We start from the raw sequence: 13,911 nt of genomic DNA, 5'->3' as shown, positions 1-13,911 counted from the left end.
ACCTAGCGACAGTGCTAGCATCGTTGGTGCGGGAAGGAAGAGGACATGATGGGGAGCGGTGCTAGCGGCTACGATGCAGGGAGAGAGGATGGGGTGTGAGACGACGTGAAGAGGACGAGGGCTCGATGGGGTGACGACCGAGAAAGGAAAGGAGCGATGAGGGATTCCGAGAAGTGGCGTAGGAGATTTTTGCAAGAATATCAAAATGAGGGTGCAAACATCGAGCCACGAATGGGGCAGTGGTGCTGCGGGTGCCTCTGGTGGGAGCGGAGGTGAGCTTTTAATAGAAGAGATATGTACACAAACTATTTTCATGTCCTTTTTATTTTTACTTAATTACTCGCAATAACCATTGGTCGGTAGTTAGGGCATCTAAATAGCCCTTAAGTCAGTCTCCAGCAATATCATCTATATCTTCATTTACGGTGTTTTCTAAAAGATTATTTCCTCTACATCTCATTACTCTCTCACAACATCTTCTATATCAAGTCCTCTATACATAAATACATGTCTTAGAGGCATATTGTTTTTCTAAATTTTTGTATATATTATTTGTCGTACTCTCAAATATTCTATACATATTTCAGTTTTGATTAATCTATTGATTAAATTATTAAAATGGATAAAAGAGAGAACCTCTCTACATAGAGGTCGGAGGAATACCATCTATATTTAGAGGATGCTACTAGAAGGTATAATGGAAATAATCTTTTCTATATATAGCGTAGAGAACCATTTGCGGTTGTTGTTGGAGTTTATCTAAGTAGCTAAAAGTTGACTTATTTTTTAATAGAAATGTTCACCCTAGGTCCTTTCCACAAAAGCACCTAGTAAGGTCTATAACACATTTCAACCCTTTTGTTTAAGAGCATCTCTAACATGGTGCTTCAAAATAGTGCCTTAAAAATTAAAATATTACATCATTTAAACGGTTTAGGGTGCTAAAACAAACTAAGCTTTAAGCCCTAAACTATATATTTTAGGAAATAAATTACATTATTAGAAAAGAAAAGGTTTATGATGATATAGAAAATAAGAATATAGTATTACTTGAGGTATAGTATATTTGAGTCACTTTAGTATGTATTATATTTTTTGACATTTTTTTATAAAATATGATATCGCTAGAACTGTTTTAGGGATTAAGCTTTAGGGCATGTATAATCTCTTGAGGGATCCTTAGGGGATAAGTGAAAAAAAAATTAAGAGAAGAGCTTTTCGCGAATAGCTTGTCTGTTCATGACTTTATATATATATATATAGTTTTCTAACTACATTTATGATCTAGGGGTTTATGATTGTATGTTGTATCATATAATTTCTACTGTCTCTAATGTTTAGAAAATTGATCCAATGGCTAACAGTTGTAGTGACTTTAGGCTATCCTTAATTGTAGTTTCATGATGGTTTCATACATATTTAATAGTATGCCATCAATATTTTAGATGACAATGACATAATATTTAAGATAAATGAGTTTTATGAGGATGAAATTATGTCAACTCATTTTTAAGGTCTTGGAAACCGTGTGAAACCTATATTTTGAGTGATTTGTTTATGAAACAGTGAAATAAATTTTTTTATTCAAAGACATTGTTTCGTCCTTAGTTTTATATACTTTTGATGACGTGACAACAATGCTGGAAAAAATGTTATGAAATGGCAATTCAGAATAGCCTTAGGGCCCCTTTGGTAGGGCTTATTTTTCAGCTTCGGCTCTGGCTCATGTAAAAGTTGTGCCAAATACCTCTTTTTTAAATGGCTTCACCAGTGAAGTGCTTTTCCAAAATGAACTAGAGGGCATGAGCCAAAAAAAGTGGCTCACCCGGCTTCAGCTCACGTCATTTTTGCACAATAGCCCTCCCACCAGTCCAAATTATTTTTTTTTGGTCCTGCCCTCAATCCCTAGCCACGTACAGAAGAGATAAACTATACAAGGGTCTTTCTGAAAAACAACCTATAAGCCGTTTTGCCAAATGATTTTTCAGAATAGCTTTGGCTCATCTAAAGAAGTGGCTTCACCTCGTGAGCCAGAGCCAAAGCCGTTTTTGAGAAGCCAGAGCCCTGCCAAAGGGGACCTTACAGTCATTCTCTAATAATAACGACGAATTACAAGAAAAAAAAGAAAAAAAAAATAAAACAATAGCCGGAAGCCGAAGTACAGCGCTGTCGCGAACGCTCCGGTCCTATACTCCTCCTGACATCGATTCCCGCACTACCTAGATCTCGAACTCCCACCATCGCCGCCGCCGCCCATGGCGAAGGAGTTCCCCGTGCCACCGGTGGTCTTCACGCCGTCCACCCCAACACACCGCCGCCACCCTCCCCCGGGCATGGGGGTCTCCCCTCCGCCCGCGTTCGCGCCGCCACGTCCCTCCACCTCATCCGCCGCCAACCCGCTCCCTTTCATGTCGTTCGATGTCTCAGCTGCCGCGGCCTCCTCCTCCTCTGCGCCGCCCCTCTTCGCGGGGCCTATCGGTGTCGGCGGTTCCGGCGCATCCTTTGAGGACGAGCCGCCGCTCCTCGAGGAGCTCGGTATCAACACGCGCCAGATCTGGCGGAAGACGATCTCCATCCTCCACCCATTCCGCTCCACCGACCCCTCCCTCCACGCCGACGCCGACCTATCGGGCCCGTTCCTCTTCCTCCTCTCCTTTGGACTCTTCCAGCTCCTCGCGGGGAAGTTCCACTTCGGGATCGTGCTCGGTTGGGTCACCGTGGCGTCCCTCTTCCTCTACTTCGTCTTTTCCATGCTCTCGGGCGGCCGCCGCGGGGACCTCGATCTTTACAGATGCGTTAGCCTAGTGGGCTACTGCATGCTGCCCATGGTCATCTTCTCTGCTGTGTCCCTCTTTCTGCCGCGCGGTGGCGGGTTCATATTTGGAGTAGGGATGGCGTTCGTGATATGGTCCACCAGGGTCTGCACCAGGCTACTAGGAGAGCTTGCTTCCAGCGGAGACGAGCACAGGGGCCTCATCGCTTATGCGTGCTGGCTCGTCTACATGCTCTTCTCATTGCTCGTCATCTTCTGATACCGTTTATGGCATGGAAGGTATGCTTGGACAACTATACTAGACCATGAATTATTTAATTTGATCATTGTTGTTATATGCACCACAGCACTAGTTACCTGTGTAAACATCAAAGGTAGTCATTTTAACTCTGATTTAGGTGTGAGTGTGATACACAATTATTGTGATTTGAGGAGAAATGAAAAATGTAGACACATATTTGATTTTATACCAACCAACCAACATTTAGCCACTTTAATCTTGATTTAACAAGATATGAGTTTGTCGAGGCTGTTATTCTGTTCTTTTCCTTTGAAACCTCATATGTAGAGTGGGATTAATCAACTAGCGTTGTATTCATCATACACAGACGTGTGTGTGTGCGCGCGCGCGGGCGGGCGGGCGTGCGTGCGTATGTTTATTACAATCTTGCATGCGAGAGAACCTAAGGCGTCGGGAGACCCGAGCGAGCATGCATGGCGATGTGCTCTCGGCGGAGTCTGTTACAGCATGCGACAGTTGAGATGCGCAAGAATCGGAGGCTGCTCTGATGTTATCTGAACGTCTGCTGACACCCCCCCTGCAGTGTTGACCTTTTCGTCGTGGATGGAGAGACTGCCATGGAAATCTTGGAACAACGCCGAAGGCAGACCCTTGGTAAATATGTCGGCGAGGCGGGCGCTCGGAATGTGCGTGACGTAGAGTTCACCGACCTTCTCCCGAATGAAATGAATGTCGAGCTCAATATGTTTGGTTCGATGATGATGAACGAGATTCCTGCTCATGTAGACTGAGGATATGTTATTGCAGAAGGCGACCATGACAAAGGTGAGTTTGACGTGGAGTTTGCCGAGGAGGTGCCGCAACCAGGAACATTCAACCACTGCGTTAGCAATGGCACGGTATTCCGCTTCAGCGCTGGACCGTGATACTATTGTTTGTCGTTTGGATGACCATGAAACGAGGGAGTTGCCGAGGAAGACGCAAAATCCCGAGGTAGAGCGCCGAGTGTCGGGGCGACCGACCCAGTCGGCGTCGGAATATGCAGTGATGGACGACGAAGGGGCAGTGCGCAGCTGGATGCTGAGCTTTATGGTGCCCTTGATGTATTGGAGGATGCGCTTGAGCATGGTGTAATGCACATCCCGTGGCACATGCATGTGTAAGCAAACCTGCTGCACGGCGTACGCAATATAGGGTCGTGTGATGGTCTGATACTGCAATGCACCCGCGATGCTGCGGTAGGACATCGAGTCAGCAAGGAGCGCGCCATCAGTCGCATAGACCTTCTGATGAGTGTCAGCCGTAGTAGGAACGAGCCGACAGTTCGACATCCCGTCGTGGCCCAGAAGCTCCGTGGCGTACTGAGTCTAGTTGAGGAAGAAGCTGTCCCGGTGACGTTGAACCGAAATGCCGAGGAAGTGATGAACTGGGCCCATGTCTTTCACAGCGAAGACATAGTGGAGCTTGGCGATGATGTGTTGAAGGAGACGTGTCGTCGAGGCGGAGAGGATCATGTCGTCGACGTACAATCGGAGATATGCCGTCTCGTCATGATGGTGGTACACGAAGAGGGAGGTGTCGGCCTTCGACTGGAGGAAAGGTGGCGTGACTAACAAAGCGGTCAAACCAGGCCCGTGGAGCCTGACTCAGACCATAAAGAGATCTAGAGAGGAGGCAAACATCATTGGGGCATTGTGGATCAACAAAGCTTGTTGGCTGTAGACACGTTCGTGCATGTGTCCATGGAGGAAAGCGTTGGAGACGTCTAACTGATGTGCTTGCCAATTGTGGGTAGCAACAAGTGTAAGCACGTGCGGATCGTTGCCGGCTTGACCACCGTTGAGAAGGTTTCTCGCCAAAGTTGATGTCGGGTCGTTGATTGTATCCGCAGACAACCCATCGAGCCTTGTATTGTGTGAGGGATCCGTCGGGATGCATTTTGTGCTTGAAGACCCACTTTCTAGAGATAATGTGAGCCCTTGGAGGGTGTGGAACAAGAGTCTAGGTATGGTTGGCAGTTTGGCACGTAGCGCATCAAATTCGGACGGCATGGCCCCAAACCAATGAGGATCTTTGAGGGCGGCGCGGACACTCTGTGGAATTGGTGAGATCTACTCAGACTACGTTAGAGCGTACTTCAGGTTTGGGTTGTTAATCCCGTCGTGGGCATGGGTGACCATCAGGTGTCCGCTTAGGGGAGGTTTGGTGGACTGTGGCGTGGAGTGTATGTTGACGGTAGCCGCTGGAGCAAATGCAGGAGGGGCTATCCGGGCGCGGGTGGGATGAGGTGGTATGTCGCGAAGGAGAAGAGGGGGAGATGGTGCGGGTGGAGGGGAGTGTGGAGCGTCGACATCAACCTCAGACATGGGTGCTGAAGAGGGTGGAGATGGTGCGGGTGGTAGACGGATGTTGTGAGATTGGCTAAGTTCGCCGAAGGGGAAGACGTCTTCATCGAAGAGCACATAACGTGATGTGATGACCTGACCTGACCAGTGGAGATGTTGTAGCAGCGGTAACCACGGTGATCCGTCAGATAGCCGACAAAGACACAAGGCGTGGAGCGCGCAACGAGTTTGTGAGGGGAGGTAGCAATGAGATTAGGGAAGCAGCGACAACCAAACACGCGTAGCTTGGCATAGGAAGGAGGTTCTCCGAAGAGCATGACATGTGGGGTCATAGAGCTGGTCGCATGATAGGGTCGACGATTGATCAGATAGGTTGCCGTGGCGAGGGCTTCGGCCCAGAACGGGAGAGGAGCGACACTGTGTATCAGGAGAGTGCGAAGACAATCGTTAACAAGGCAAAGGATGCACTCGGCTTTCCTGTTTTGTTGCGACGTCTAGGCACATGAGAGACATAAGTGGGTGCCCAGGGAAGAGAGAAGCATGCACATGGCTGTGGACTCGTATTGTCGTCCATCTTCAGTCTGAAAGGCTAGAATGGAAGTCGGAATTGAGTATGAACAATTGAACATAAGAAACGAACACATACAGTCGGTAGGATATCATATTTATTACGAAGAGGAATAGTCCAGCGATAATTATAGCCGGAGTAACTATGAACAGGAGAGGTCTAGAGATGTTGGAGTGAACAAGGTGAAAGGGAAAATAAGACTGCGAAGTGGAAGTATGAAATGGTAAACGAGTGTGCTTGCCCAAACTCGACATGAGGATCATGCGTGAGCAGTAGCCTTATTACAACGAAATGGAAATGATTGGAAAATTTGTGAAGTAATAGCTGGCCATGATGGTCGAGGCGTTGGTGCCATAAAGATGTCGTCGGGGATACTTTAAGAGGCTGATGATCAGGACCCGGAGTGGATATAGATTGCCGCGGCTGTCACATCGGAGGATCTCCGCCTTGGTGGGAAGATCCTTAATAGAAAAACCAGAGGGGTCAAATTTGACAGAGACATTATTGTCTCGTGTAGGACAGAATGATGGAAATTACCAGGTGAGGAGGACATGTGAGACGTCGCGCCGGTGTCCAGGAACTAGCCGGATGTGCTTGGTGCTTGCTGTGGGACTTCGGTGTATTGCAGCGTTGCGTAGAGGGTGCCGGTGTCGAAGACGCCGGCGTTCGATGGAGGTTGATGGTAGGCCGTCATCGCCTGTTGTGGCTGGAAAGGAGGACGAGGTCCAAGGACGCCGGCACCGGGGGCACGGAACGAGATGTTCCAGGCCTGTACAAGGCCTTGCCACGGGTGAGTGGCCGGAGCACAGGGTGCAAGCGGTCTGAACCGCCCATTGCAGGCGGTCTTTATGCAGCTAAACAACTTGGTACTTCTGAATTCTAATATATGATTAACTGTTTTTATAATTTCTTTCTTTTTGTGTTTTATTTAAAGGAATCTGTGCGTGCTGTGGTGGCAGTAGTTGGTGGTGGTTGTTTGGTTGTCACCATATTTGTACTATGGCCCTGTTTGGCATGACTCTAGCTCCGAACTCCAGACTAGTTGAGTAGAGTCGGCCAAACACCCTAACTCCACTTTTTTTTCCAGAGCAGCCCAACTCCATAATGTTGTGGAGCTCTAGTTCATTTCGAGTCTGGAGTTTGGAGCACCTCTTTTCCAGCTCCAAACCACTTCAAAATAGACGTAGACATGGAGTTCTGGGTTATTTACCCACCAATGCCATCAATTACATAGAAAAAATGATTCGTTTCTTTCCCTGGCAACCCTATTCTTCGTGTTTCTTCTTCGCGCATCTCGCTCCCCGCAGCCGCCACTTCTCCTGCGCGTTGCCCCTGCGCCTTGTCCGGGAGATAGCTGCGCCCGCCCGCCGCTCGTCTCCCGCATGCACTGCCTGGGCGTGCGACAGCCCCCACAGCCCGTCCCTGTGTACCCCGCCCGGCTGTGCACAGCTGCAGCGCTTGGGGCCACGCTCTCCCTGCCCCCTACAGCGCCTGCAATGGCCGCCTCCCCCACCCCAGCCATCACCGGTTATTGCTCGCCCCTCTGCCCAAGGCAATAGCCATGACCGGATGTGCACGCCCGCAGCCAGCATCGTGCGTCCCTCATACCTGTTGCCCGAAGTTTCCAGTCATCTGCGTTGGTTCAAAGCAGCCGCAAAAATCTATTTCCTAGAGTTAAGGACACCCTTCTAGCCAAACACCTCCCAGGCACCTGGAGTTGAGTGGAGCAAAATTCCGTGGAGTTGGAGCCATATGCCAAACAGGGCCTATATGTTTGTCCCTTGGTAAATTTGTGCCAACATGTGGCAGCAGCGCAGCATTTCATGCATGATCCCCTTCTTATTCCCCTGTGGCCTGTCCGTCCTAGAAGGCAGGGCATTTTTTTTACCCCTCTTCTCTTCCTTATCACCCACACATCGCTCTCCTTACACGATGATGCTTATGGCTGCTATCTGTTGAGCTCGCTGGTCTGAACATTTTTTATGGTGTCCATGCTGACAGTGCTATGATGCGAAACACCCTGCGTTGGTTTTGATTTGGTGGCAACAGCTGCTCACCTCAGCATGTGAGTGATTGGATCTGATGACAGAGGATCACATGGTTGCCTGCTGCTGCTGCAAAAGTTGAAATGACCTCTTGGAGTGTTTAGCTTGCTGCTGATGCTTAATCTGGCTCGGGGGATGGATGGATGTTGCCATCAATTGTCCTCATGTGGTGGCTGGCTGCCACCTCAACCTTGGTACTGTGTGCGGGAATGTAAAATCCTATCCTGTCATTTGTATAAGGCAACAAAAGGTCGAATAAGGTTGCTCGCCATTTGCAGTGGTGCTTGACGATACTCCCTAAACCAATGGTGGCGCTCAATCTTATGGCACTTAGTCCAGCTGAGATTCAGTCTGTGTTTCTCTTTATGCACTCCAGGGTCAATGGTCAATGGCCTCAAGCTTAAGTCACCACAGTGCTATGTACTGCCATGCCTCTACACTTTGTTGGGTACTCCTGTCATTGAACCCAGATCATGGAGGTCTGGAGCTGGATTAGCCTTCCAAGAGTATTGGTGAACGCTCGTCTCTTTATCAGTCTTTGCTAGGTTGGGTCTGTTGGTGAGCTCTGTTAGTTCGGTTGTTAGTTGGCTGATCCCTTGGTGATCAGAAACATGGGGGGTGGGTAGCAACTACATTGTTTTCGTTGACACGGTAATGAAATTTGGTTTTACTGTGGTGGGGAAAAAAGTGAATGCTCTTTTCTTTATTGATTGCTTGTCCTCTCGGTTAATGGAAATAGTACCTTTTAGCACAATTGGTGATGTGGTGAAGTGTAAGCATATGAAAATGATGAATATGTTGACCACGATAATATTTGTTACCCGATCCTTCACACGGTCCATTTAGCTTGTTATTGCCATATAGCCTTGTTCGGTTGCACTTTGATCGTAAGGGATTGAGGGGGATTAAATCCCTTTCTATTCATTTTTGACTAGGAAGGGATTTAGTCCTATCCAATCTCCTTTAATCCCCTCGCAACTGAACAAGCCCTAAGGATTATCTGCTAGCGCTGTTGTTTTGTACTTGTGTTTGCAACTTTGTGCATTATAAAAACTTTATATTGCTTAGGATTGCTTTTTATTGATACTGTGTACAGATTTAAAACACTATTTCTCTCCTTTCTATGCAGACTATGTTCGCAATTTGTTTAGCGGATGATGTGGACAGTGGACTGCCACCAGTCACTGGAGTGTTTTGCTATGTTGTTGCAGAACTACATAGTATCTGGCCACTTTGGGGAATTGTTCTGTAGTGATCTATTAGTTCCAGTGGGCATGGTTGGTGTTCGGTGTAGATCTTAGTAAAAAGAAAAGGAAATCGAGGTCCAGAAACAGCAAATGTGCAGTAATTAGGTTTTTGCCGAAGTATTGGTGGAAATCGTACTCTCTAGGCTTGGTCGTGGTCGGTGCAAATCTTGTTTGTTATGGTACTTACCACGACTTATATTTTTTTAGGATCACCGTGGCATTTCTTTTCTTCTTACTGTTTATTTGTCAGTGGTTCATTTTGGCAAAGAGTTTTTCTATCTTTCGATATCGTGGTAGTTAGTTACCGAATCATCATAAATCAAAAGAACGTTAGTTTTCTTTCATTTGTTACAAGTTGACCCCCGCATTGAGTTTATCTTCTGGGATAGCAAAATATGATGTTTATAATTTGTCCTCGGTGTGTTCACTCGTGTCACTATTTTCTGGTTCATACGTCAAAGGCTGGCATTATCTTATTTACATTTCTCGTTCATATGTGAAAAGGCTGACACTATCTTATTCCAAAGGGAAAAGACATCATTATATTATATATTTATAGCATGGTTGCAAGTTCTATGCTCCATCTGCCCTAAAATGTAATTTGTTTTAGACTAAGCAAACATTTATTAATTAATTTATAAATATAATTTGTATGTATGTCTATTTATTATCGTTCATTAAAAAAGGGCTAGAAATAATTATATTTTAGGACGAGGGAGTATGACAAGAGAAACATCTTTTTATTTGCCTAGCTCTATTTCAAACGTTTTGGTTGGTTAGATACTTTAGGCACTATTCAGTGCTCACTTGGGAAAAGGTTGAGGCCGTTACAGTATGATGGTCTTGGATACCCAACCTTGAATCAATGGGATGGGCCTTGCGCATCCGTTGGCTGTGGCTAAAAAACCGATTCTTGACCTTGGGAAGGGCTGCCTTTTCAGTGCCCTCTCTTCGATGGTCAGGCCGCTAAATTCTGGACAAATAGTTGGCTGCGCGATTGCACTGTAGGTGAGCTGGTCCCTAATCCTTTTCACGTAATTCCTAAACGAGCAAGGAGACAACACACTGGGCTGGTCCCTAATCTCTTTCACGTAATTCCTAAACGAGCAAGGAGACAACACACTGTTTCTCAAGCGTTGGGCTGCAGGTCCTGGACTGCTAATATCCAGGGTGCCCTCACTGTACAGGTGCTTGTTGAATACCTGAAACTCTGGGAAGTAGTTGATGATTTTACCTTGCAGCCTGTTGTTTCAGATCAGCACATATGGAAGCTAACAAATTCAGGGTTGTACACTTCTAAATCTGCTTACAACGCCTTCTTTTTAGGTTCAGTTAAGTTTGTACCTTGGAAAAGGATTTGGAAAACAAGGACCCCTCTTCGATGGAAGTTCTTCATTTGGTTAGCAATCAAGAACAGGTGTTGGACAACAGATCACCTAGCAAAGCATGGGCTGCCACACCACTGTCTTTGCCTCATCTGTGATCAAGATGTGGAGAATATACAACACATTCTTGTGTCTTGTGTCTTCTCTCGGGAGGTTTGGACCAAAATCTTTATGTGTGTTGGTCTGCAGGCATTTGCTCCCCAACCTGATGTGTGATCTTTCTCTGCGTGGTGGTATTGGGCAGCCAACAATTTGCCAAAGGAGAAGAGGAAAAGGTTTAATTCCCTAGTCATCTTTGTGGCCTAGACTCTTTGGAAGCATAGGAATGCATGTGTGTTTGAGGGTCTTAATTCTAGTGTCCCTTTAGTCTGCCAAGAAGTTAGTAAGGAGACCAAGCTTTGTTGTCATGCTGGTAACATGACACTCAAGGAGCTGCTCGATGGGGCGTGTAGGCTGGACACTTAAGTGTCATGTAGTGTCGTTTTGTTTGTCATTGTGTGTGGCGCGTTTGTTCTCTAGAGTGTTGGTGTGGTGAGGGTAGGGACGACAATGAGCTCTAAATTTAACACTATAAAATTTAAATATCAGATTAGAATTAAATCCTATTTCTATTTATTTTTGAACATAAATTTATTTAGGACTCTGTCATTTTGTGAAAAAGCATTTAGATCGAGATCTATTACCAGTCCTAAGTGAGGGACATGCCTCCTCACATGTGATATACTGTTATCTTTCTTAATGAAGTTTCTTAACGAAATGACACCGCACCTCTTATGTGTCAATCGAGGAAAAAAAGTGCTCTCACGCCTCTGTATGAAGTATGAACGAACCGCGAACGTGGGGGGACGAAATTTGGCTGCCTGTCATCCTTGTCCATCAAGCACGCGTTGCACATGCATTTAAAAGATCGTTGTCAGCACATGTGAACGAATGTCCAGGCATCCACTGAAAACGATGCATAGGCCGCTACGTGGATGAGAGGTTAGGTGCCGGTCTCATTTGGACTCTACAGGTTGCTTAATGATACTTCAACTAAACCTTTACTCTCAGAAATTAGTTTATCAATACTAGTATATGATTGCACTCAATTAAGAATCAACACCAGGAGTTGGAAGATTCCGGAGTCCCCACTCCCCACCTGCACTGCACGGAGATAAGTCATGTCCACAGCCGCATCGTGACCGTGGAGGGCGTGGTCCTCACGGCTCAAGCGAAAACATACTCCAACAGTAAAAAAAAACTATATTTCTTGGATTGTAGATTTTTTGTTCTTTCCTGTATTTTTTCCTTTAAAATTAAATAATTTCAGTAGAACTCCTATACAGTTTGTATAAAATTTATGCGTTCTAAAAAGACCTAAAAAGCATTAGTTATGTCACGTCCTAGATTGTTGTGCGCTGAGATGCAGGCAGTTTAACTTACACATGCGAGCAGAGTGCTCCTCTCAGAAGAGTAGCCCGTTGTTTAGGTGATGGTGCGACATTCTTTTTGAAATGACCGCTTCAGATTATAGCTGAGTGTTTAGACTGCTGTAGCTGTAATTTATAAAGACAAAAACACTGTAGTAGAAATCGGTATGGATTAAAGCCAAATGAACATGAGTTTTCATGTATTCAGTATAATGTTCAAAACTGTGACAAATAGATCTTTAGCCGGGAATCAGAATGTTACCGTGCCCACAAGCTCTACAACCTAGCCTTCCCCTGTCATGATGTTTCGCGTGTCTATAAGGTTCTCTAGGAAAATGTTTGGAAGCAAGTGAAATAGAGGGAATTGAGGAAGCTAAAATTTCTTATAATTTAAAATTAAATAATGGGAGATTCTATCTCTCCGAATCCTCTCCATCACCCTTGTTTCCAAATGAGCCCTAGAAGTCTTCTAATGACAAAATTCTTTTTGCTGGCTCATCCTGATGGATCGTCTTAATACACGAGTACTGCTACAGACAGAGACGTCATCTTGTGGGGGTGGGTGATCAAACCACTCATCGCAGATTCGCAGTGTATATATGCACATCAGGCAGTGACGAAGACATTGGTTATCTCTTTTTCAACTGCCCCGCTAGCACAGAGCAGCTGGAGCAATGTTGGTACATCCTGGAACCTTGGCTTGGGAGTTGGGACTGCATGACAGAATCTTGGCTGTCTGAAGCCTCTCGAGCTTGCCTTTCTTCATGGAAATTACGATGCCACAGCTCTCTGGAATATTTAGAAGATGAACTGAGTGATCTTTGATGGGTAGCAACCTTCATTGCATGCTTGGACTTTTGCAGTTTAAGAATACAGTTTCCCTCGACACGGCTAGATATAAGGAGGTCACAAGACATTTTATTTCCTTATGGATTTTATCTCGGTGACGAATCTAGCTAAGAATATTGTCGAGGTCACTAGGGTCAGCTTTATTATATGATTCAATACATCCTAACTTCAATAGTGTTTTATTGAAGGATATGTTGGCGCCGATTTAGGCGCCAAACACCGAAACGAACCACCTGACGGTGCTCTCTACAGAGATGCGGACGGTCCATGTCACAGGGCCGGATGGTTCGCGATCTAGGCGCAGAAGCGGCTCCTCCTTTGTGTACGTTTGGACGGTCCACGTCTGGGGCTCGAACGGTCCGTGATGGCACTGTTGGGGGCCTTCGGCTTCCGAAGGTCCTCAGAAACATGATTTAACAATGTCTCTGGAGTCTAATGTGTGGACAGGGATCTTCGAACTAGAACCCACGGTATGAAGAAGCACGGAAAGAATACGAAGGTGGAACAGAGCCGAAGCTGTGCGCAAGGAAGCTTCGGCATGATGGCAGAAAAGAGGAAACCGACTTAAAGAGGAAAAGACTATCTAGACCCATATAGATTACTATAGAGTTATTGTCAAAAGTGAATGGCCTGGATGTAATTTTGCATGGGCTGTGACCCGTGCCTATAAATAGGTGAACAATATTCTCGTACTGTTCACGCTGACTTGGCATTCGCTTTCGCGTCACGCTTGTACCCTTGCTTTCCTTCGAGCTGAAGGTACATTTATAATTTGTTATTGTTGATACAGTAACGCAAATAAAAATAAGTTGATAATAATGTTTAAAGTGCTTATGTTATTTTTCATATTTTGTATATGAATCCTTCATCTTTTATTGTGCTTATGAAGGTATGTCCTTCATAACCTTCGTCCGGAATTCATTATATCCGAAGGGAGATAATGCTTCGAAGGACGAAGGACTTTAACGTTTAACACTTTCTATGTTGTCTTGTTCTTAACTCTTAGCATTTGAGAACAAGTCCCCAACATTGGCGCCCACCTCTGGTGA

The 13,911-nt window shown here is 45.8% G+C and overlaps 1 protein-coding gene across 2 annotated transcripts; it reads left to right on the top strand.

Moving 5' to 3' along the window:
• Window positions 1-2,141: 2,141 nt before the first annotated feature.
• LOC100282263 (protein YIP1) lies at window positions 2,142-9,563 on the top strand. 2 transcript variants are annotated; one of them, XM_008660372.4, is made up of 2 exons: window positions 2,142-3,052; window positions 7,929-8,804. In XM_008660372.4, the coding sequence occupies exon 1, from the start codon at window positions 2,256-2,258 to the stop codon at window positions 3,030-3,032; it is 777 nt and encodes a 258-aa protein (XP_008658594.1). In that variant the 5' UTR covers window positions 2,142-2,255; the 3' UTR covers window positions 3,033-3,052; window positions 7,929-8,804.
• The last annotated feature ends 4,348 nt before the right edge of the window (window positions 9,564-13,911 follow it).

The sequence above is a fragment of the Zea mays genome, chromosome 9 (assembly GCF_902167145.1).
Source record: "Zea mays cultivar B73 chromosome 9, Zm-B73-REFERENCE-NAM-5.0, whole genome shotgun sequence".
Taxonomy (NCBI): domain Eukaryota; kingdom Viridiplantae; phylum Streptophyta; class Magnoliopsida; order Poales; family Poaceae; genus Zea; species Zea mays.
The sequence above is the reverse complement of the archived record's forward strand: the minus strand, read 5'-3'. Positions and strand labels throughout refer to the sequence as shown.